Raw genomic sequence first — 26,005 nt, 5'->3', positions numbered from 1 at the left:
ATAAATATGGATAATTTGTCCTCTTTTTATTGAGTTTAACATATGAAAAACAATCACAGCTAGCATCAAGATATCCAAGATGGTTCTACTTCTGGGGCTTTATAAGTGGGGGTACCTGACGGGCAACCCATTACTGTGATCTACTTTAGTCACAAGAATAGACCTCGTGCACTTGGCTGTTGGGATGAGGGAATAATCAGTGAGTCATTTACATAGTCGCTGCCTGTGGAGCTACTTACCTGCTACATTTGCACTATAGGACACGGCTTATACGATCAGTGATAACCTCACCAACCTGTTCCTGTTGCAATATTATTTGGGAGGCAGTGGGACTCCCCGGCTTACAGGGTGACTGCTATCCCTTACTTCCATTTTCCCCACATAATTTAAATGTTTTATTTTTTTTATATACATGATGATGCACCACTACATGTCAGTCCTCAATACGTAATGATGTCTAAAACCTCTCCTGGGTGTCTGTGCCATGCCTAAGAACGTGACCTAGCCAGTAGCTCATTTACAGGGATCACTGTTGGTTATGTATTGATCCACACAATGGCAGTTGTCTTATCATTATTTGTTTCATTCGCCCCTCTCCACTAGGACAGGAGAATCTGAGGAAATCCTAAATGTGGCTCTTCTTAGCCAGGGACTCTGTTTACAACATCACTCGCCTGAAAACAGTATGTTCCCTTCAACTCCCTCACACCTTCTCCACCTTCTCCTCCTCCTCCTCCTCCTCACAGAAAGTTTGATTCCCTCTCCTATCATGAATAATCAGTCATTGCATCAGTCTGCCAGTCATGGAGTCATTACGATACAGTTACTCCCAGCACAGTGCAGTGCAGAGCCACCCAACCAATGAACGATCAGCATGACCATACACCAGCAAGCTTAACCAGTTAGATCTAAGGCAGCTTCTTCCTCATTACTGGCCAGCTAAAAAGGAAAATTAGGATTATGAACCAGCGAAATTATATTGTGGTTGCATAATGACTTTATCACATGTCACTTTGAGGGACCTCTTCTACATCCTTCTATCATAGATACTCAATCCAAATGAGATGTACACTAAATTCTTGCTTCTTTGCTGTACAAATCATTTGAACCAATGGTATCCTGTAACCTGGATCTACTAACCTTCGAAAAATGTTTTTTCCAGTAGCCACTATCTTCGTTTTCCACAGCGAAACGGTTGTGCTCCTAAAAGTACCCTTTTTTCTTCCAAAGTTGTTTCAAACTTTCATGTGAATCGTGAGATAATCCTCCCAGTTTTATATCCTATATCATATACTTCCACTGGAGAAGCAACTATTCATAATCTTGACATTTGCAGAACTTTGAATTCCTACCTAGAGCGCACAAAAACCTTGAAGTTCTGACAAACTTTTTCTGATGTATCGGTGGACTTTCTCCACGCAATAAGCAGTCCAAGCACATTGCTGGATGACAAGTTAGGTCTCTGGAGGATAGCTCAGGGGCAGCGTGCTTTTCTTGGAAGCAAGACGACAGGAGCAACACAGGTTCGATCCCCGGGTCTGCACTTAGAAACCTCTGGCTATTAAGCGCGTTCTAAATAACCAATCATATATCTATTTCTCAAGTGTAGAACACGAGTGGGATATTGAAATTCCACACTTGGTGGACTCCAACAGGTCCATGGCAGGATTGTGGCCTTTCTTAGTTGGGCATGTCCTAATTTAAGAAATCGGTAGGCCTGCTATTTGGACTGCTCTGGCAGCATTTTGCAAACATTACTTGTTGGATGCCCCTTCTAGAAAAGATGCTTCTTTCAGCCAACAAGTGCATTGCAGTTTGTTTGCTTTAATAGCCACTGGCGTTATAGAAAAAATTATTAACATAACATTTGCTTGAAGCTTCTTCGGTATATGCCATCTCCACAACCCATAATCGTTACTGTGATTTTGTAATCTGGTTTCAAACAATTGGGAATAAGGAGAGCAGGATGACTGAGAAAAGAAAAATAACCAGTTCGGGTTCTGTTGGTCTTTCCTCTCCCTCGTTCACAACACCTCCCTATAACCGACTCGGGTCCCGAGGGATATATACGAAATCTTTGGCCGAAAGCATCTGTCCCAAGAGAAAAGCATTTGGCACATGCAATATATAGAAACACTATGTCAGCAGATCATAGGGACTGGCCTACTGCCACCAGATGTTTAAGCCTAGTAGGTGTTGCCCCTGTGAGACATTTGTGAATAAGACCGTGTTGTAAAATGTATGTTTTTTAAAGTCAAACAGTGCTGAGTCACATGATTTGAAAATATACTTTTTGTATACGAATAACGTACAGCAAACCCCTACGTGCAAGTCTATTGAGTGCTTTAGCCAGCACTGACTTCAGAGATCTTGTAATCTAAATCAGAATCACCCACAGGTCTGATGGTCCTGGCTGCCCGAGACAGAAAAGGTTGAATGAATTAAAGCTTTTTCAATATAATCTTCTGGCTGTCTTGCCACTGTACTTTCTTATACTCACTGATGAACTGCAGCTCATTGCTCAATACTGTGCAGATCATGCGAATCAGTGTGAGAACTACAGACATTGTGTAGGCTCTCTCAGCTACCGACTGGTATGCTCGTGTGTGACTGTCAAATTTGGTCCTCCTGTTTCATGTCTGCCCTTGCCTTACCAGAGCAATTGATGTGACGGACTGCTGGTTGCAGTGGATTGTTTAAAGTGTGAATAAGTTAGCCAGCTATGAAATGCAATTTGATTTCTCCCCCATCCCCCGGAATGCCATTATTTAACACAAAGCGTTGGATTGAGCAATGTATTCTCACAAGATATGACATTAGCCACATTCCGTAAATCACCATGTTTAAATGGAATTGTGTTTTATGTAGAATACACTTGTGAATAAGTGGTCTCGTGCTTAGCAAAAATGTCCACAGTTCTACTGTTTTTGCTTTTGGATGGGATAGTTCAGCCAACCCCAACACTTTACTTCCCTATCTATGGGTCTTCCTAGTCGCAGATTAGACGTGCGCACCGCTAGCAGAGCATTTCCTCTTGTTTGCATAATAGAGACAATAAAACCAACAGTGAGTAGACGCGAAATGTCCCATGTGACCATGCAGTGTGAGAAGAGGTTCCACCACACAGTTTATCACTTAGAGGAACGCAGCTGTTGTGTTTTGGATGGTCAGCGACATCCATGTTACTGGGAAATCGTCTGTCAAGTCTGGAGCATTCCTTTAACCAAACGCCAAAAATTAGCATCGGGAGCTTAGTCCAATTTGCCATTTAAGGATAGCCTAGAATATATAACTACCAGAATGAATACGTTCTTTAAATGAAAGCCCATGGCTTACAAAGAAATGTTCTGCCGCTATGGCGTCAGTTGGTCACTGAATCCATTTGTCATTTCACGTGTCTCTTGTGCTCTTTACAGCGGATGATCCGTTGACCTGCTCTGCGCTGCTGCACTGGGCCCTACTTCCGTCTCTCGTACAGCTCCTGCCAGTTTCCAAGGCAGTCAATCTTCTGGTAGGTTTTCATGGCACAGGCACTCGATGAGTGCTTGCTGTAATGTTCATAATATCTGACACTATCTCATTTGTCCGTGCCATTGTCGGACCTTGCTGCCCCAACACTGTGCAATATCATGTGTGAAAAGTGGGCCAAACCCACAAACCTTGCCATGGGCCATTTTACACATGGCAAAACATATTTAATGTAAGATGCTGTCTGAAAATGTAGCACAAAAACACACAAAACTGAAATGTGTGTTATCTGCTAGATCGTGGTGATTTTGCAGGAGGCACTGCAGTGTGAAGTTGGCCAGGCTTAAAGGGGTAGTCCAGTTAAAAAATGTATTTAAAAAATAGATAGGCAACAAATACTAGCACTTTTTTTTTAAACTTCCTATGTAAAATTTTGAGCTATTAAAGCTCAAAATTCGCAAAAGCAAGCACATGGGCGCATCCATTTTGTGAAATGGATGCCCACCTGTGCTGGCGTTTGCTTTTGCGGCACTAATGAAGGAAAAGCCAGCCAGCTGTAGTAAACAAAAGCTACCGCTGGGTGGCTTTTCCTTCATTTGTGCTGTACGCGGAGGACGGGGACTGGAGACCAGAGCAGGAAAGCTGCAGCTGAATCTCGGTAAGTGCTATTTATTTGTAAATAAATGGGGGAGCACCGGGGACCCAAAGTGATAGCCACGGCAGGCAGAAACACAACGCGGTTGTGTTTGAAAACGCTGCGGTTTTTCTTTCTGAGTGATAGCCACAGCAGGCAGAAACACAACGCGGTTGTGTTTGAAAACGCTGCGGTTTTTCTTTCCGAGTTTCTCAGGCTGCTCCGAGCCGGAGGAGCCTGAGAAACTTGGAAAGAAAAACTGCAGCGTTTTCAAACACAATAACGTTGTATTTAAGTGTGCGGTCGCTTTAAAAGCGACCGCAAACAAATACGTTTTTAAAGCTGCGGTTTTATTTCTAAGTTTTCCGGGCTGCTCCAGCTAGTGCTTATTTTTTTTAAAAAAATAAATAGCACTTACCGAGATTCAGCTGCAGCTTTCCTGCTCTGGTCTCTGGTCCCCGTCCTCCGCGTACAGCACCAATGAAGGAAAAGCCACCCAGCAGTAGCTTTTGTTTACTACAGCCGGCTGGCGGTTCCTTCATTAGTGCCGCAAAAGCCAGCACAGGCGGGCATCCATTTCACAAAATGGATGCGCCCATGTGCTTGCTTTTGCGAATTTTGAGCTTGAATAGCTCAAAATTTTACATAGGAAGTTTAAAAAAAAAAGTGCTAGCATTTTTTTTTAATGTTGCCTATCTATTTTTTAAATAAAATTTTTAGCTGGACTACCCCTTTAATTCTTACCGTCATACAGCATCTACTTAAACAAAATTGGAATCTGGGAATGAGCAGGAAAGACAACTATAATAGAAAAGATGATTTTTCTCGTTGTTGTGCAGTACTATTTTTGCATCAGTGTATTGCATCTACTATTTTTTGCATCATTGTATTGTATCTGAGCGACTGTTCAGTCATTGAAAGTTTACCGAACCCAAAGCAAAATTGCTTTACTTTCAAATGGATTGTGTCCTCCCACGTATTCCTCATCTTATGATAATTTGATAATTCGTTATCACCAGCTTCGCTGCTTCGAGAAAAAAAAAAAATAAATAATCGTCAGAGGGCGTTGTGCTCTAGGTCGTGGCGTTGATTGTCCCTCGATGGTCTCTGTACCTTGTCGATGTCACTGATGGTATAAATAGCTCGAGCCGCGCCCGTTGCTTCAGTTCCGTTTTTCCGATTGCTTCGCCCTCGAGAACGGCGCGCAAAATGTCGTCTTCTTCTACACCTTCGACACCCAAGACTGGGTTTAAAAAGTGTATCGACTGCGGATCGAAGATGTCGATCACGGATCCTCACCGCGTTTGTCTCTGGTGCCTCGGTTCAAATCATCGAACCGGCGACTGTGGCTCCTGTCAGTAAATGACGGAGAAGGCCCTTCGTGAGAGGAAAGGTAAACTGGCGGTGAGGAAGGAAGCTTCTAAAGCCTCGAAGGCTGTGTCAAAAAAAACATTTTTGAAAATCGAGCGATTCGAAAGAATCGGATCGTCATAGACACTCTAAGAGATCTCGTAGTAGATCGAGGCGCTCTTCATCTCCCTCTTCTAAAAGAGTGAAAAGGAGACATAAATCTCCTTCGTCATCTTCCGATTCATCGACCGAAGAGATTCGATGCCCGACCAAATGGGATTCCCCCAGAAAATGGGAGGAATTTCAAAAGAAGATGATGGAGGTATTTGAGCATGCGGCCTCGACCCCCTCAAATAAACCTCAGAAGAGCCATACCCCTAAAGTCGCTACATTGGACGACAAAGGGAAGTCGGGAACTACTGTGGTAAAATCCAGTAGTGTTGAGGATACTCAAAAAACCCGAGTCGACGCCAAGTCGTCGAAGACTCATCGAGAGTCGAGTACTTCTCCGATACCACATTAAAAACAGAAGTCTTCAAACTTCCACGACTTTGTCGACACCGGCTGCTTTGACATCGAAGCCAAAAGCGTCTGACGCCTGTGTCGAAGCCTTCATCAGGGTCTTCGAAGATTCCTTCGATGAATATTCAGGAGGAAGAGAGGAGATTTACTCCATTACCAAGAACAGACTTTTTTAAGTCTATGTCTTCGATTTATGAAGAATCTGGCTCTTAGGATGAGGAAATCTCTCCTTTTGGAGTGCAATATGGCACTAGACAAGTTCCAGAAGAACTTATAGATCCAGAATCTAAGATGAGAGACCTGTGTGAGACTCTGCTAGTGGCATTGACACGTCACCGGAATTAGTTTGCTAGACCTGATCCTGCAGAACATGCAGTTTCAGGGTACAGGAGTCTTATGAATAGAGTGATAGAATATATGGGTTGGGGTAACACTTCAGCCATTTTTGAACAGGATGATATGACGGGCAGAATTGTTAGAGGTTCTCAGAAAGACCCAGTTCGAGGGGATTGGGTCCTCCGACGTATTCCATATCTATGACATGTAATCACCACAGCTGTGCTGCTTCGGAAACTTTTTTCGGCGTCTGCGTCGATGACGTTGATGTGCCGTCGTCGAGGGCCTCGTCCGACGTCATCCGATGTGATAAGGAGGACGCACGACGCCCGTAGCCTCAGTTCCGTTTTTTCCGCGAACGTGTTGCTTCGTGATTCTCGGTTCACGCCTCGACTCTTTGGAGTTCTGTTCTTCTCGGTTCTTCGAACCTGTTCGTTTTGTGTAAATCCTTTGAAGATGTCTTCTACTTCGTCTTCGACCCCGCGTCCGGGTTTCAAGAAGTGCGGGGAGTGTGGGTCTAAGATGTCGGTGACGGACTCGCACGACGCCTGCCTCTGGTGCCTCGGGGAGGCCCACGACACGGATGACTGTATCGACTGCCAGTCGCTCACGTCCAAAGCCTTACGAGAACGTAAGAAGAAATTGTCGGTAGGTCGGGTGTCCAAGCCCAGGAAGTCGAAGTCTGCGGGGCTTTCGACGGATGATTCGAGGGGTGACTCTCCGCGTCATCGTCGGAAGTCTCGTGGGTCTCCTTCTAGGAGTAGGTCTCGCCACTCCTCAGCCTCTTCGAGGCGTTCTCGGAAGCGCCGACACCGGTCGTCTTCCAGGTCCTCGGAGGAGGACTCTGCCCGGCACGTCGCTTACCCCACCAGCCGTGCGACGCCGGAGGAATGGGCTTCCTTCGGGAAGAAAATGCTGGCGATTCTTGAGTCGCAGGGTACTACGCCGTCCGCGCCCCCGAGTGGGGTCGGTCGTGTGAGGTCGAGAGACACCGCTCGCATGAGTGGTCGGCACGAGTCACGGGAGAGGTCCCGTCCGGACAAGGAGACTCGTTCTCGCCGTACCCGTTCCAGGTCCCGGTCCTCGACGCGTTCGAGACCGTGTGCACCTGTGAAGTCTTCGAGGAAGACATCGACGTCTGAGGCGTCGAGGGCGTCGACAGGCTTTCTCGAGGCTCCGGCTTCGAGGAAGTCGTCGAGGCCGTCGACGCTCGGGTCGTCGAGGGACACGCTCGGGGCTCCGGCCTCGAGGGCTGTGTCGACGCCGCCGATGCTGGAGGCGCTGCGTCTGACGTCGACGCCGATTTCCTCGGCGCCGATCCTCTCGGCGCCGATGCTGGTTCTCTCGACGCCGGCGCCGATTCACTCGACGCCATCGACGCCTTTCGTGTTGGAGGTACCCCGTGGCACGGGAGAACCCCCTAGGAAGGCTCTGGTTAAGAGCAAGCACTCTCGGGTGCCTTCTTTTCGCCACCTGGACTATATTTCAGAGGCGGATGAGGATTCTGATGGCCTGGTTCCTAGTCTGGTTCCAGATGAAATTGTCTCGGGCCATAGTCAGTTTGACGATTTGAGACAGTCCCTGCATGATGCCAGTGGACTGGACACCTCTCCGGAGGTGGAGTTTTGTAGGCCTGAGCCTGGCTCTCATGCCGATTCTTCGTACCGGCGCCTTATGGCTAGGGTTGCTGAGTACTTGGGATGGTCTGCTCCCCCAGGGGAGTTTGTGCAGGATGATCTGACGGACATCCTTGATGTTGGTCCCCCAACTGACCCGGTACTGCCGTTCCATATGGCTTTACAGAGAAGGGTGGCGGCGGCTTGGACTGCTCCGGAGAGTCTCCCGGCGGTGGGCAGATCCTTGTCGCGAAAATACCGTCCACCCAGTAGCGACCCCTGCTACTTGACCAGGCACCCCACTCCGGAGAGTCTGGTGGTGCAGGCGGCCACGGCCCCGGCAAAGCAGGCGTCGTACCCTACCATCCCTCCTGATAGGGACGACAAACGTTTTGATGGCTGGGCGAAGAAAGTGTTTTCTTCTGGTGGTATGGCGCTTCAGGCGGCCAACTCCATTTGTGCCTTGTCTCGTTTCACACACACTCTGTGGAACTGTGTTGCGTTGGCGGCTGAACATATTCCCGAAGGGGACGAACGGGATGGTTTCCTTGCTTTGGTCCAGGATGGTAAGGATGCCATGTGTGAGTCCGTTCAGTCGGGTTTGGATTTAGCTGAATGCGTCAGTAGGTCCATGGCGGCGAGCACCGTGATACGCAGGTTTGCGTGGTTGCGGAAGTCAGGGTTTGCTCCTGATGTGCAGTCCCGGCTCCTCAACATGCCCTTTGACGGTGAACACCTTTTTGGCAGCAAGGCTGACGAGAGCCTTGAGAGGTTGCAGACCTCAAAAGCTGCAGCGAAGTCGTTGGGCGCTGCAGTTCGCCAACCTCCGCCTTTTCGTCCTAGGGGACAGCAGTGGAGGGGTGGTTCCTTTCGCTATTACTCATCCTTCAGTAGAGCGAGAGGAGCTGGCAGTCAAAGAGGCCATCGCAGGGGTACCAGAGGTGGACGACAGGGTACCCGTGGTGCCAAGGCCGCTCGGGCAGTTGCCTCTTTGCCCTCAGGTAACGCCGCAGCCGCTCCCACTCAGTCGTGAGGCCATGTCCCATGGTTCGCCGGTTGGGGGAAGGCTGGCGCAGCATCTTGTAGAGTGGCAAGCCATTACTTCAGATGTGTGGGTTCTGGAGATCATAACCCACGGCTACTGTCTTCCCTTTCGGCACAGGCCTCGCGACAATCCACCGGGGAACCTCTCTTTGCAGAGTCCGGATCCGCTCCTTGCGCAGGAAATTCAAGCCCTGCTGGAGAAAGGCGCCATAGAACTGGTGCCTGTAGCGGAGAGGAACAAGGGATGTTATTCCCCTTATTTTTTGATTTCGAAGAAAGACGGGGGATTGAGACCCATCATGGACTTGCGCGGTTTGAACAAACTCCTCAGGTTCAAGATGGTTACTCTCTCTCTCAAGTCCTCCAGGCCCTTCAGCTTCAGGACTGGTTGGTGTCACTCGACCTCAAGGATGCTTACTTCCATGTGCCGATCCATCCCAAGCACAGGAAGTACCTGAGGTTCGCGGTTGGCGACTCGCACTTTCAGTTTCGGGTCCTGCCGTTTGGATTGACCTCCGCCCCGAGGGTTTTCACCAAGTTCATGGTGGTGGTGGCAGCGCATCTCAGGCAAAGGGGGATTCACGTCTACCCATACCTGGACGATTGGTTGATCAGGGGGTGCTCTCCCGAGCAGGTCCTGGATCATCTGTCCGTCACCTGCCGCTCCCTTCACAGGCTGGGCTTCTCCCTCAATTTAAAGAAGTCCCATTTGACGCCAACACTGCGGCTCCAGTACATCGGAGCAGTGCTCGACACTTCCCTGGGGCAGTGTTTTCCTCCCCAGGTGAGGGCTCTTCACATTCAGCAGATGGTGCACAAGTTTCAGCATGCCCAGACGCTCCCTGCGTTCGAGTTCTTGAGGTTGCTCGGCCTCATGGCATCCTGCATTCTTCTGGTGCCAGAGGCTCGCCTGCGGATGAGATCTTTGCAGTGGGCACTCAAGACGCAATGGTCGCAGTCCTCCGGCAGGATGTCGGACCCGGTTCAGGTGCCGCCCTCGGTCGCCCGGGATCTTCTGTGGTGGGCCGTCGAAGGCAACTTGATGAAGGGGGCTCCATTTTGGCTTCCCTGGCCGGAGGTGACGATCGTGACGGATGCATCCCTCACGGGATGGGGAGCTCATGCCAACGGGCTGACAGCGGTCGTTGGTCTCCGTCGGAGTCCAGACTCCATATCAATCTTTTGGAGCTGAGGGCCATCAGGCTAGCCCTGAAGGCTTTTCTGCCGACTGTGCGAGGAAAGAGTGTCCTGATCCTGACGGACAATACAGTGGCCATGCACTACCTCAACAAAAAGGGGGGGGCAGGGTCACTTCCTCTGTGCAGGGAGGCGATGCAGCTCGAGTTCTGGGCCATCCAGCAGGAAGTTTCGATCTCGGCAGTTCATCTGGCCGGAGACGAGAACGTGACGGCGGACGCTCTGAGCAGGCAGAGCGCAATCTCTCACGAGTGGGAGCTGGCTCAGGAGATTCTCCTGGAGATCTTCGCCCTTTGGGGGACCCCTCAAGTGGATCTCTTTGCCTCCAGTGTCAACCGGAAGTGCGAACGGTTTTGCTCGCAGGAATTTCCTTCAAAAGGAGCCTTAGGAGACGCGTTCGTGGTGGAGTGGTCATTCCCGCTGCTGTACGCGTTTCCTCCAGTCCCCGTCATCCCGCAAGTGCTGCAGAGGTTACGGAAGTTCGGTTCCCGGATGATCCTCATTGCCCCGGCGTGGGCTCGGAGGACGTGGTACCCGGACCTTCTCGACTTATCAATCTGCCCTCCACGTCGTCTTCCCTACCGAGACGATCTGCTCTCACGGGAGGGGGGTCAGGTTCTCCATCCAGAGGTCAGATCCCTCAACCTTCACGCTTGGCTTCTGAAAGGTTGAGGTATAAGGATTGGGACCTCCCTGAGGACGTGCTGGAGGTGTTGCTTTCGGCCCGAAGGCCAGCAACAAAGTCTCTGTACCGTTGCCGTAAGTTCTGCGACTGGTGCAGAGTCCAGAATGTGGATCCTTTTGCATGTGACATCCCCATGGTTCTGTCCTTTTTGCTTTCTTTGGCCCACAGGGGCTTGCAAGTGGGTACCGTTAAAGGTTACCTGGCGGCGCTGTCCATCTTTAAGCGCTCGTCTGAAGAGTGTTCTTACTTTAAAATCCCTTTGATTTCACAGTTTCTGAAAGGGCTCACTAATGTGTTCCCTCCGTCACCTTTCCTGGTGCCCGGTTGGGATTTAAACCTTGTTCTTAGGTTTCTTATGGGTGCTCCGTTTGAGCCTTTACATTCTTGCCCTTTGAGACTGTTAACTCTGAAAACTGTGTTTTTAGTTGCGGTTACTTCCGCTCGCAGAGTGAGTGAGTTACAGGCACTTTCAGTTAAGCCTCCCTTCACTGTATTTCACAAGGACAGGGTTGTCCTTAGAGTTCGTCCTTCTTTTCTTCCGAAGGTAGTGACGGAATTTCATTTGGCCCAGAAGGTTGTTCTTCCGGCATTCTATCCTCCTCCGCATCCTGGTAAGGAAGAGGTGAGGCTCCATAGGCTTGATCCTAGGAGAGCTTTAAGCTTTTATGTTTCACGCATGTCCCGGGTCAGAGTGGACGATCAACTCTTTATTGGTTACGCTGGAAAGCGTTTGGGGCAAGCTGTGACGAAACAGACTTTGTCTCGCTGGATTATTTTGGCCATCTCGGAGTGCTACCGCTTGGCGGGTAAGGACCCACCGGCTGGCTTGCGGGCCCATTCTACCAGGGGTATGGCTGCGTCTACTGCCCTGCAGAGGGGTGTTCCTATTCGCAACATCTGTGATGCAGCCACCTGGGCTTCTGTACATACATTTGTGCGTCACTATTCCCTCGATTCCATCTGAGCACAGGATCTGGCCTTTGGCAAGGCGGTCCTTTGCTCTGCTATTTGATTGGCTATTCTAAATCTTGGTTCTAAATTCTTTCCCTCCTCCTTGCTCTGGTACTGCTTTGGGAGTCTGTCATAGATATGGAATACGTCGGAGGACCCAATCCCCTCGAAGAACAAGTTACTTTCTTACCTGGTAACGTTCTTTCGATGGGATGGTCCGACGACGTATTCCATATCGCTCCCGCCCTGCCTTCCCCGCTGCAGAATTTCTTTTGCGATTGCAGCTTACGTTCCGCAAGGCTTTGTGTCTGACTGGCAGTTGACTAGTGTCACACGTTCTGGGGGAAAAAACTACAACTGAGGCTATGGGCGTCGTGCGTCCTACTTATCACATCGGATGACGTCGGACGTCGGAGGAGGCCCTCGACGACGGCGCATCGACGTCATCGACGCAGGACGCAGACAAAAGTTTCCGAAGCAGCACAGCTGTGGTGATTACATGTCATAGATATGGAATACGTCGTCGGACCATCCCATCGAAAGAACGTTACCAGGTAAGAAAGTAACTTGTTCTTCTCCCCTTCCGTAGGGCACTTCAGAGGACAGTGGAGAAGAACTGGGAAAATCCTGAAAATATTGCTGCTGCAAACAGTAATTCTGATCCTGAATACTTAAACAGACATCCTACTCCAGAAAGTCTGGTTATTCAAGCAGCGTCTACTTCTAAACAGACTGCATATCCTACTATCTCCCAGGATAGAGAGGATAAAAAGGTTGATGCTTGGGCCCGTAAAGTTTTTACTTCAGGCAGTATGGCTCTTAAGTCAACCAATGTCACCTGTACCCTGGCCAGGTTCACCCATACCCTGTGGGACTGCATTTCGGTGGCGGCTGATCATATTCCGGAAGGCGAGGAAAGGGAAGGCTTCCTGAATATTGTCAAAGACGGCAAGGAGGCAATGGGGGAATGCCTCCAGTCTGGACTGGATACTGCTGATAGTATCAGCAGATCCATGGCTGAGAGTATTTTATTACGCAGATTTGCGTGGTTGAGGAAGTCAGGGTTTGCACCAGATGTGCAGGCCAGACTTCTCAACATGCCTTTTGATGGCTCGAGGCTGTTTGGTAGTAAGGCTGATGAAAGCCTAGAAAAACTTCAGACCTCAAAGGCGGCAGCTAAATCTCTTAGCGCCTCCATGCATCAGCCTCAGAAACCCTATTCCGGCTCATCTTCCTGGAGGGGTCATTCTTTTTGGTACTACTTCTCTTTTGGTAGAGGAAGAGGACAGGCTTTTCAAAGAGGCAAAAGGAATTTCCCTCGTGGTTCACGAGGAAGAGGTGCAAAACCAGCTTCAGGATCGGCATCTTTGCCCTCAGCCGCTCCTGCAGCCGCCTCCAAATCCCTCTGAGACATTGTTACACAAAACCCCAGTGGGAGGCAGGATCTCTCAGCATCTGAAGGAATGGCGGGGCATTACCTCAGATGCTTGGGCACTGGAAACAGTAGCTCAGGGTTACTGTCTCCCCTTTCTAAAAAGGCCTCAGAATCATCCACCGAGAACCAACTCTGTCAAAATTCCAAATCCGCTCCTGTTGCAGGAAATTTTAACCCTGCTAGAGAAAGATGCTAAGTACCTGTAGCGGAGAGGGACAAGGGTTGATACTCCCCATACTTTATCATTCCAAAAAAGGACGGAGGATTGAGACCCATGTTGGACTTGAGAAACTTGAACAAGTTCCTCAGGAAGGACAAGTTCAAGATGGTGACCCTTTCTCAGATCCTTCAGGCTCTCCAACTCCAAGACTGGTTGGTATCATTGGACCTTCAGGATGCTTACTTTCATGTGCCAATCCATCCCAAGCACAGAAAGTACCTGAGGTTTGCGATTGGCAATTATCATTATCAGTTTTGAGTTCTGCCATTCGGGTTGACCTGCGCCCCAAGGGTTTTCACCAAATTAATGGCGGTGGTGGCAGCGAGTCTCAGGAGAGGGGGGGGGATTCAGGTCTACCCCTACCTGGACGATTGGTTGATCAGGGCACGTTCTCCCGAACAAGCTCAGGAACATCTTTCGATCACCTGCCACTTTTCACAAATTGGGCTTCTCCCTCAATTTCAAGAAGTCCCACATGATACCATCTCAAAAGCTCCAGTTTATTGGAGCAGTCTTGGATACTTACTCATGGAAAAGCCTCGCTTCCCGAGGTGAGAGCTCTCCACATTATGCAGATGGTAACAAAGTTCCAGAATGCCAGCATCTACCGGCCTTCGATTTTTTGAGGTTTCTCGGCCTCATGGCATCCTGCATTTTCCTAGTGCCAGAGGCCAGATTGAGAATGAGATCCCTCCAATGGGCACTCAGAACTCAGTGGTCCCAGTTCTCGGGGAATATGTCGGATCTTTTGCAAGTCCCGAGCACAGTTGCTCAGGATCTACTATGGTGGGCTTGCAACAACATCCTCAAAGGAGAATCTTTTTGGCAACCATGGCCGGAGATAACGGTAATAACGGACGCCTCACTCATGGGGTGGGGAGCACACACCAACGATCTGACAATCAGCGGTCGTTGGTCTCCATCAGAGTCCAACCTACACATCAACCTATTGGAGCTGAGGGCAATCAGACTAGCGCTGAAGGCCTTTCTGCCCTCTGTACAGGGAAAGACTGTCCTGATAATGACGGACAACACAGTGGCCATGTACTACCTCAATAAGAGAGGAGGCGTAGGGTCACTACCACTGTGCAGAGAGGCAATGCAGCTCTGGGCAATATGAGAAGGAATCTCTCTATCGGCAGCTCACCTAGCCGGAGAGTAGAACACGGCGGCAGACACTCTGAGCAGGCAGAGCACAGTTTCCCCATGATTGGGAGCTAGTTCAGGAAATCCTATTGGAGATCTTTGCTCTTTGGGGAACCCCTCAAGTGGATCTTTTTGCTACCGCGATCAACCGGAAGTGCGAACAGTACTGCTCAAGGGAATTTCCTCTGAGAGGAGCTCTGGGAGACGCATTCGTAATGGAGTGGAAGTTTCCACTGCTGTACGCGTTTCCTCCAGTCCCCGTGATTCCTCAAGTAATCAGGAGGTTGAGAAAGTTCAGGAAAACCAGGATCCTAATTGCCCCGGATTGGGCCAGGAGGACGTGGTACCCGGACCTTCTAGACATGTCCATCTGCCCTCCAATACGTCTTGCGCAAAGAGAGGATCTTCTCTCGCAAGAGGAAGGTCGGGTTCTCCATCCAGAGGTCAAGACACTCAACCTTCACACATGGTTTCTGAGAGGTTGAGATACAAGGATTGGGATCTTCCGGATGATGTTATGGAGATTTTGCTTTTGACCAGAAGGCCAGCAACAAAATCTTTGTACCGATGTCACTGGAACAAGTTCAGTAACTGGTGCAAATTCAATGTGACACTCCAATAGTGCTTTCTTTCCTATTACATCTAGCCAATCTGGGGCTCCAGATCGGAACAATTAAAGGATATCTTGCTGCGCTGTCCATTTTCAAGCGCTCCTTGGATGAGGTTTCATACTTCAAAGTTCTATTAATCATTCAATTCCTGAAAGGGCTTACTAACATATACCCTCCAGTACCTTTTCATGTCCCAACTTGGGATTTAAATCTAGTACTTAAGTTTCTAACTTGTATACCTTTTGAGCCTCTGCACTCTTGTCCTTTGAGGCTTCTAACATTAAAAACTGTCCTTCTTGTAGCCATTAGCCCGCAGGGTTAGTGAACTACAGGCTCTCATGTAAACCTCCATATACTACTTTTTATAAGGACAAGGTAGTTCTTAAAGTTAAACATTCCTTTTTACCAAAGGTAGTTTCTGACTTCCATTTGTCACAAAAAATCATATTGCCAACATTCTATCCTCCTCCTCATTTGGGAAAAGAAGAGGAGAGACTGCATAGACTGGACCCCAAAAGGGCTCAGTTTTTACATTTCAAGAATGTCAAAATTACGTCAAGATGACCAACTCTTTGTGGGTTATACAGGTCATAAATTGGGATTATCGTTGACAAAACAAACCATATCCCGCTGGATCATTCAGGCTATAATTGAATGCTACAGATTGGCGGAAAGGACCCCCCCCAGATGGGCTTCAAGCCCATTCTACTAGGGGGATGGCTACTTCTGCGGCTCTGAAGAGGGGAGCTCCTGCAGCGGATATTTGTTCAGCTGCAATCGATGCATACTTTCATCAAGCATTATTGCTTAGATGCTTCCTACCCCAATGAGGAGTTATTTGCCAAGGCAGTACTTCATTCCGTCCATGAAAACAGTATCTAGTACTCCCACCTGCAAAATTGCCACTGCTATGGGATTCTATTATAAGATGAGGAATACGTGGGAGGATACAATCCATTCGAATAACAAGTTACTTACCAACTGTAACGTTCTTTCGACGGAATGTTCCTCCCACGTATTCCTCATTGACCCTCCCATCCTACCCCGCAGTACACTTTGCGTTTTCTTACACTTTCCTCTCATGAAGAGTGCATCAGTCATGAGGCATGCCTGGGTGTTCCTCCAATATTTCATCGAAAAAACAGAACTGAATCAACGGGCGCGGCTCGAGCTATTTATACCATCAGTGACGTTGACAAGGTACGGAGACCGTTGAGGGATAATCGACACCACGACCTCGAGCACCGTGCCCTCTGTCGAAAAAAAAAAATCCAAAGCAGCGAAGCTGGTGATAACGAATTATCATAAAATGAGGAATACGTGGGAGGAACATCCAGTCGAAAGAACGTTACAGTTGGTAAGTAACTTGTTCTTTTCGAGGATGTGGTGAGAGTTGAAAATAAGTTCCCGAAAGAGGTTACTAGGACTTTCTATCAGGGCACCAAACACGCTATCTGGAGCTGGGGATTGGTATCACACAGATATGCAAGACCTTTATTGCAGAGGTGGAAAATCACTGTTCCCAAGCAGTGATGCTGCATCAAGGTTCAAATAACTAAATCCTCCATATGGGGTGGGAGGTGAGGTGTTTCCTGATTTAGACCCAGAGTTTACTCCTAATATCAACCTTCCTCAGCTATGGACCAACATTGAATGGGTTGTTCAAGATACAAGAGCAGATGTAAATCAAGGATTTCAGTACTCCGCCTATTTATGTATTAATTTTGTTACTCGCCCAGACACTTAGGTATCATGGCGAGGTTACAGAGAGCTTAAAAATGCATATATTGAGTGGGCCAATGTGGCGCAGATATATTGGCACAAGATACATGATGTAGAAAACAAAGGAACACAATAACCGATGAAAACATTGTAGAAATATATACATGGAGGAAGGAAAAAATACATATTTACAGGGTATTGAGCTGTCTTTGTTTATTGGTATTGGTTAAATAACGAAGTTTTCAGCAACTTTTTAAAGCCCATAAGGGTGTCCTGATTTTTATTGGAGAGTGGAAGTGAATTCCAGTGTTTTGGGGCTAGATGTTGGAAACTAGAGCCCCCTGCTCTAGTCTTAATGAATCTCGGTCGAACCAGTAGTGACTGGTTGTTAGATCTTAAGGGTCTGGCATTAGTTTTCTCTGGAAATTACCTGATGTAGGTAGATGGGAGCATTTTCATGGAGGCATTTGAAGGAAATGCATAAAGTTTTAAAGATTACTCTGGCTTTGATAGGTAACCAATGGTGTTCTCCTCTGGTTTTGGATATGTGATCAGATTTTCTTATTCCGAGGGCAGCCCTCAAGGCTTTACTTTGTATCAGCTGCAATTAGTTGAGGTTGGTGTTGGCGGTGCCTAGGAGTAATAGTTGACTTAACTGAACGTGCATTTATCAGCCTCACGATGGAGTTGACGCATACTTGTATGTCATGGAGTTTTGTCCTTTTACATTACTTGTAAAGATCTTTTGTGATGAGGGTACTGTTAAATCCATGATCCTCTCCCTCTTTCCAAACTTGTTGGGAAGCATGCTCCTGTGGGAAGCAAGGCTGGAAAAATGCTCCAAAGATGCTGCACAGTGCAGCTCCACAATTTGGAGTTTAGCATCTCCTATATGCAAGCCTCCAATCATTTGCCTGGGTAATCCACTCTTCTACAGGTTAGGTAGCAAAGGCCTAACCACCAATTCCTGTTTTTATACCTCACTGGTCAAAGAATGTCCTTCTTTCAAAAGGGTGTTTTTTCTTTTATTCAACCTTTTTTTTTTTTTGTTGGTTTACTTGGAGGTCCTTTTTGCGTGTGGCTTTTATTTTATGAAAAATACATATATATATATATATATATATATATTTCAGTTGGGGCTTTGACAAAAGTTGTATTTAAATGATGTTGCATTGCCCTTCCGTCTTCATCAGGATCACACATCACATGCCCCATTCTTCAATGCATGTATCTAGTGCATGCATCCTTTGCTGTCTGCTGACATGCAAATACCGTACATCATATGTTTGGGCAACCTAAATCCATTGCAGCATTGTTACTTCTGCTGGGGTAACTGTGCCAAAGTCCTGGACGGGTCCTCTTCTACATATGTAGGTGAAAGAAAAGTATGCATCGGCAGGAGGCCTATTTAGGGTACTTGCTAGGGCCAGCCTACCTCAGAGGCAGGATGAGGGAGTTGGAGGGCCCCAGGCTGTCGCCTGTACATGTGCCTGGTTACGGTGTGAAGGGCGCCGGGTTGGCGCCGCATGGTGCAAGGATTTCTTTGCTGTCTTCTGCTATCAGGTGAAGCCACGCCCCGGCACATAAAACCCACTGCCTAGACCCGGAGCAGTGAAGCCTACGGCAGTGTGAAGGGTGCAGTGTTGTTACGGCATGGTGCAAGGATTTCTTTCCTTTCTGCTATCAGGGGAAGCCACGCCCTAGCCCATAAAACCCACTGCGTAGAACCGGAGCTCTAAAGCACGCGTCTGTGTGAAGAGCGCGGTGTTGGCGCTGCATGGTGCAAGGATTTATTTGCTGTCTGCTGCTATCAGGTGAAGCCAGGCTCTCAGCCCATTAAACCCACTGCCTAGACCCGAACGGTGAAGGCTGCAGTGGTGTAAAGGGCGAGGTGTTGGTGCTGCATGGTGTTCGTGCCAAAGGGGGAGCAAGAGTTTGAGCAGAGGCTCATCTACAAGAACGTGGCAAAAGAGGCTGAGAAGAAAGAAGGAGCCTAAAAGAGCAGACATATCAATCACGGACCCACAAAAAGTAAGACTGTTTTTAGTTGTGAGGGACTAGATGGGAAGCCCGGGCATAAGATCCAGATTGGGGAATAAATCCCAATGAAGCTGTCGATCGGACAGTGCAGGGCGCGCAGTGGGACTGTTTGCCCATTAAAGTCCAGGTCTCAGGAAGCAATGGATGTGGGGAGGCAGACTCTGGGTGCCCCTCGAGCCGATGGGGCATGCCTCGCTCCTGAGAACTGTAAAGTTTGTGCGGTAGCGGGCTGGGACACTTCAGTATGGATTTATTCCTGAGCTTGAAAAAACTGTTAAGAAAATGCCAATTTAACAAACTCTAATGACTACAGCAGTTTGAGTCCTCTTGGCGGTCAGCTGCTAAACGGGCTAGAAGTATCAGACGTAGATTGCTTCAACTTGGATCAGTGGCAGTGAAAACCTTAGTCTGCACAATTGCACCGCCACCACATTGCATGCCATTCTATTATATCACACGTCTACATCTTTTAATAGCTGACTTTTAACATCATGTATTGTTGCTGTGGGTTTAAACTGGTCAATAGACTTATTGGAAGAATTGTTGTATGTCAGCACACTTCTAAGTACCTTACTTTTAGTGTATCCGTGGTAATGTGTAGCTAGAGTACATTTGCATTACCCGGGATAACTGGGGATCGCTGTTCCCCCGTATATCAGTATTCGGATATATTTTATTTTATTGCGTGAGTTTTGGAATTTCAAGCACACTAGCATTTTTACAAACCTGTTTACTGTAGTATGATTGAGGATAATTTTGTGTACTGGTGAACTACAATTTATTAACATTCTAGCACGTTGACGTTGTAGCACCTTAGTACCTAGCACTTTAGAACTCTAGCACCTTAAGCCTATACTGCATTATAGAGCACAGAGTTCCGATTGACGAATCTTGGTACCATGACCATGCAAACAGCCAGTCTGAAAGCAGACGGGAATGTGAAAATCGTTGTGCTCCCTCGAATGAAGCTTCGACAAAACAAAAAAAGTACTTGCAAGAGTATTTTAATAATACAGGAAAGCGCCAGGAGTATCAGGACACCAACTGGAAAGAAAATCGTAAATATAGTATACACACAATATCACACCAAAGGAGACAGGAAGACGAAAAAACAAATCTGGTAAGGCAAAAAAATTGATCGAGAGATCAGAATTCAAGACACGCGAACATTCAAGTTAGAAAGAATTTCAAACAGGGAAGACAACCTGATTCTAAATCGACTAACAATAATGAAACTGTTCGATCATGTCCCAAACATGAGACACCCACCCCGATTATATAAGGATCATAGAGCCCACTCAAAAAGGGCGCAGAGACTGCTCATACCTACATATTCATTTGCCTGTAGTGAAGCATCTGTTGTCGAAAGCCACTGAGAATCTGTGAATATTGGGATATGATCTTACAGAAATTACCCCAGACGGGACTACAAAAAATGAACAAACAGAAAGAACATGATACCGTGGCAGGAGAGACCATTCAAAAAACCACTACCTAATAACAAGAAAGTATACAAGATCGCCAAGACACGATCTTTCATCTGGAAAAATATCTCCTGAGCCTGTACAAAATCAATTCTGTTCACGCAAGAAGAGAGAGCAAAAGAGACACATGCCACAGGAACATTTAAAAGATGACGATGCAATATACACATTAAAGACCTCAAACAACAAAAAACGGACCTGGACCTCTAGGGTGCAGCACTTACAAGAAACCAATTAGCCACTAAATATTGGGAACACAGGAGACCTGGCGCCGGGAAATAAATTGGAGACTACCTCACCAGAGGATGTGAAAATCATAATGGGCTCATGGAACACCAGCGGCTTCGGCCACCTGACCACCGTTAGCAACGTCAAACTGGGAGCCTTTGACGTACTATGCCTACGAGAGACCTGGTTGACATCCAAACCGAGTCTTGACGGCTATGAACTGGCCTTTAGGTCAGCGGTAAAAGGCCCAAAAGGCCGCCCGTCATCAGGTCTCCTTACAGCCATTCGATCGGGCAGTGGGCTACATCTGGTGAGTGTTAAACTATCAACGGAATTAATACAAGCCTCCTTGATTGCCTGGCATGTCCCTAATAAGTCAAAGAGCAAGGTTAAAGTGGAAAACATCCTATTATTGAACACGTACTGGAATCCAGCAACAATTACCATTGAGTGTTACTTAAAGCCATCGGAAACATTATAGAGCAGGCAAACGAATCACATCAAATTCACTATACAATAATCAATGGTGACCTAAACGAAGTTTGTACTGATGAGGGGGAGGGGATTCGCCCCTAAAAAAAACTGTGCACCATAATCGATAAGAGGCAGTAAATGGAACAACTTGATGGACTCAAACGGCTTTACAATCTACATAAGACTATCGATAATGCAAAACCATTATTTCCGACATGGGAGCGTGATGGTATGGGATTGACATTGGACCATACCTATGTTTCACGGGAACTCCTGGTTCTAATTGTGAGCTTTGAAGTAGTTAGAATGAAACATAGTGATCATAATATATTGATTAAAACATGGAAATCCTTCCGCATAAAACCTACTCAAATGTCAAGAGAGGTCGAGAACTGCAACGGTAATACTCGTCTTAGATTAAATGAAAATGCCATCAAGGCCCTCACAGAGAAATACCGGAGATGGGTTATAAAGGAGAACCTGGGTGTTACACAAGAAATAGACTATTACCCGTTACTGACAATCTATAAATTAAAGAAGACCTAAGATTCATCTACCCCTAAAGCTAACAACCACGTGTATAATCAGACACTAGTGGACAAAAAGATCTGAGACAAATAAAACGATTGGCCAGAAAAATCAAGACATGTAAAATTGAGGGGCGATGCAAAGGTAGCTGAGAAAAACTATTGAACCTGGCTACGCCATCAACGACAATCGCTTTACCAGGCGGACTCAGAAGAAATGCTTTGCACGCTAAGCGGGAAGAAATCAAGAGATTTCTGGGCACTAATAAGGTCATGAGCAAAAGAGACAAACTTAGCCCTACAGAATAATGTGGTAGAGCACACATGGGTAAACCATTTCATGACCCTTTATAAAAAACCAGCCAGCGAATCACCAACTTGCCAATTCCATCCTGAATCTGCATGGAAAATTCCATATGATATAGAGCTAATTGAAGATCAGAAAGCTCAACAGCTCAAGAGCGTCAGGCCCTGATGGGATAATAAATTTCGATCTAAAAAAACATCCAAAGGCATGGGCCTCTTTTGTAAGTAAAGTGTTCCAGAATTGCAAAAAAACAAGAGAAATTCCGCCCTCATGGAGGACTGCAAATTTAGTTCATATCTTTAAAAAAGGTGCAAAAGACAACCCTCTGCATTATCGACCTATTGCATTGTTAGATACAATTGGGAAAATCTTTGGATCTTTCGCCGTCGACAATTTTCAGGAATGGATTAACCAAACTGAAAATGATGACCCCCTACCGGCGGGTTTTGTCAGAGGCATGGGAACCACAGCAAATATTTTGCTACTAAGCACCTTGAAGGCAAAGTTAAAGGAGGGCAAACACTGTGTTCTTTTGGCATTTGTTGACCTGGTGCAGGCTTTCGACCAGATCAACAGGGAACCTCTGTGGAGGAAGCTGGGCCATCTGAAGTGCCCAGGTCCAATCTTGGAATCAATAAAGGCCCTGTATTCCAAGACCATGATGAGAGTGAGACTGAGCAGAGCGGGCCTTTTATCAAAACCTATAATCACGGCACGCAGCGTAAAACAGGACTGCCTCTTAGCACTGGCCCTGTATAACTCCTACATAGCAGACTTCATGGACTACCAGAAGGTGATCAGAGCTTTCCCTCCTACGTTAGGAAATCTAAAACTCTCAAGATTACTCTATGCAGATGACATTATTTTAATAGACCAAACACCAGTGGGCTTACAGAGGCAGCTGAATAACCCGATAGCCTACCTGAAAGAAAGCTATCTGGGACTGAATAAAGCAAAAACAAAAGTAATGTCGTTTGAAAAGTCAGTGAAAAAAAAGAGAAATCTGAGATGGTTCGCCGATGGGATTCATCTGGAAAAGGTCCAGAGCTTGAAATATTTAGGAATTATCCTAAACAATAGTGGCATAGAAACACTGATGCAAGAACATCTCTACACAAAGACTAAAGCACTGACTGCCCAAACCAATGCAGTGAACAGAAAGTACGGTCGTTTTTCACTGATACTAACATTGGATTTTAACCAGGCAAAAGTGCTACCGGGTCTAATTTACGGAGTGGAAGCCATGCCAAACATCCTGGTCCACATTTGGCAAAAACTGGAAAGCCTTTTTTGGCGTAGTGTTGGCTCTGCCTCAATCGACCCCCATGGCCTTAATCTGTCGAGAACTAAGCCTAATGTCCATCAAAGCAACAGAAGAACGTAATGGACTAATGCTTTATAGAAAGACCATCCTTCCCTCACCTAAATTGATCTTCGAGATTACCAAAAGAGAAATGGATGGGGGGAAAAACTCAATGTTAACAACATGGAGATCAAAGAATAGGCTGTTGTTGGACAACATAGGAAGTTCAGAGGAGGAGTTGATAACAAATCCAACAAAAAGTGAACAAGAAAATATCAGAATTCGACTGGATACCAACATTGGAAGAAGCAAACAGCTACAAACTCACTGAAGATCTACCGGCGAATCCCAAGAAATTAAATGAAGTCATACCATACTTAGTAAAACTTCCAGACCAAAGAGTGCAGGTTCCTACGAATTCGACTAAACCTGATTAACACAAATGAGATCCTATTAGTTTGTTGGGAGTGAACGAAGAAAGAAATACCTGGCTAGGCCCCTTCTTTAAAGAGCTCCACTCCTACAGCGAAGAGGAATGGTGGGCCCGCTTAATGAGTGGAGAAAAGATCACCTGGGTGATAGCAGTAGTGGGATTCTTCGGAATGATCGGTTTGGATCAAAAAACTGAAAATGGAAACTATGAGATGGGTGCTTCCGCAGGCGAGTGATCCGCATGAAGAAGCCCCGGTCTCCTCTCGTGTTAATCCCCCGGAACGTCTTTCTGCCTTCTTTCTTTTTTCTATACACCTTGGATAAAAACTGGACTTTGGACTAATGAATTAAGAATACCCATGTTCTTTTCTTTTTGTAAAAATTGTTTTATACAATTAAATCAAATAAAAAATAGTACTATGTCTGAATAAGATAATGTTTAATTATTAAGGAATTTATATTTTTTGTTAAACTTGTCTCAGGTTCACAGTAGCTTGCATATTGTACAATCGTGTGGTTAAGAACACTATCCCTGCTACATAAACACTTCCTTCACTTGTGCCTAGCAGAAATCCACCTATTGCGTAGCTGGCAGGCCTCTGCAGTACTGTGATTGAGTATGGATGCCCCACGGCACACCACATACTGTCTAAAATATAAATATTGATGTACTTGGCTTTTGTATAGGGACCCCACTGTTTGTTGAATATTCGCAGCAGCATACTTCTAACAGCTAACAAGTAGTGAAATAGCCTCAAACTCAAAACCCCTGCTGGTATCTTTGCACAATTGTCCTGCTGGAGAGGCATGTGAATAGCATTACAATCATCCTTGTTTCTCGCTCTCTTGAGGTGCTAACAGTTCTGTGCAACATAGCGGAGAAGGGCCCTGCTTACTGTCAGCAGCTGAGGAACAGCAATGTACTGCCTGCAGTGATCACCACACTGCAGGTGCCAGACCTGGAAGTGGCCAGCTGCAGCCTGGAATTTCTGCACCTGCTTTTTGTACACTGTTCCGAGGTGAGTATGTGCGTACAACTGTCGTATGTTAAACCCTTAAATGGCAAAACAACAAGCATGCAGCAGGGAATATGGCAATGTGGTCTTCATCGTATTCTGTTTCTGAATAGGCAGCTGGAGACTTTATGAACCAATCAGGACTGCAGACCCTGAAGCACTATCAAGACCAACAAGACCTCCAGGAGCGAGTCAAAGTGATTATTGGACTTTGTGCGGGTAAGTAGGTGACCAGCATCCTCCATGCAGGGCAGTACCACTCCCGTTGGTTAGGCCTGGCACTGCATTCCTCTATGCCCAGAGTTTGACACCGGACCATGTGCCGAGGCCAGCTATAACCACTGACCCTCATGCATGAGCTCATTATCTACCTTAAGAGTGGGTGGAAACCAATTAAACAGCTGCCTTGAAGTGATTACATAAACATTAGCTGCTACGTCACGCGATCTCTTTCAATTTCCGAGCTGCTTCAGGTGACAGCAGATTAGTTTGAAAGGGTTGTGGTTGAAGTCGGTGCTGTGAACGTTCCTGTTCCATTCAGGGTCGTGGTTGTGTGGCTGAAAAACTGCAGTATCATAGAGCTTGCACTTTTGGGGCTCACATGGGAAGCATCCACTGATACACTCCTAGTCTTTGCCATTTCTCTTCATGCCCCCATATTCGGCACGTATTCACACCTGGTATGTAACAATGATGGTATTACTGAAAAGCATTCATGTACCTCGGGTGGGGTTGGGAGTGGGGGCACTTTGTGGCACCTGCCAGGTTATGCGATGTTATTGAACGACACGTCGTGAAGGGCACGTCGATGCAGCACATTTAGTCACATTCATGTGTTCGAAGCTGCTACAAAGGAAACGTGGTAGGTATGATATTCTGTAGTTGGGGGAAGTACTAGGTTTTCTGCTATGTGTAGAAGGCAGTGCCCCTTCAAAAAGGTTTATCTAATAGATTCCAATCGAAAACACTATTGCAGCGGGTCTAATTAATGATATAGGATTTTATTTGTCGAATGCATTTATTTCCAAACTATGGTCAGTTTACATTAAAAGAATACGTTATTGGATCAGCACATTACAATTCATGGTTATGCAGTTCCACTGAAAGCAGGATAGAGTAGCTTCCAGTGCAACAGTGGCATGGGAAAAACGTGTCTCAATCGGTTGCTCTCGCTGAAGCAAAGAGGTGGTCTGGATCAGCGTGACGCAAGCGAGAGACTTCCCAGCAGACTTATTCCCGATAAGGCTGCAGGGCTAT

At 46.8% G+C, this 26,005-nt stretch overlaps 1 protein-coding gene across 4 annotated transcripts in view; it reads left to right on the top strand.

The window, feature by feature from the left end:
* TMCO6 (transmembrane and coiled-coil domains 6) overlaps positions 1-26,005 on the top strand; it is a 459,096-nt gene that overhangs the window by 423,114 nt on the left and 9,977 nt on the right. For all 4 annotated transcript variants that reach the window (XM_069654232.1, XM_069654231.1, XM_069654234.1 and 1 more), the window contains exons 11-13: positions 3,417-3,511; positions 24,584-24,751; positions 24,862-24,967. In XM_069654232.1, the coding sequence (XP_069510333.1) occupies positions 3,417-3,511; positions 24,584-24,751; positions 24,862-24,967 (369 nt within the window). The remainder of the gene's footprint in view (positions 1-3,416; positions 3,512-24,583; positions 24,752-24,861; positions 24,968-26,005) is intronic.

Source organism: Ambystoma mexicanum, chromosome 3q (assembly GCF_040938575.1).
Source record: "Ambystoma mexicanum isolate Mex_15411 chromosome 3q, UKY_AmexF1_1, whole genome shotgun sequence".
In the NCBI taxonomy this organism is placed as follows: Eukaryota; Metazoa; Chordata; class Amphibia; order Caudata; family Ambystomatidae; genus Ambystoma; species Ambystoma mexicanum.
This window is presented reverse-complemented; position numbering and strand designations above follow the sequence as displayed.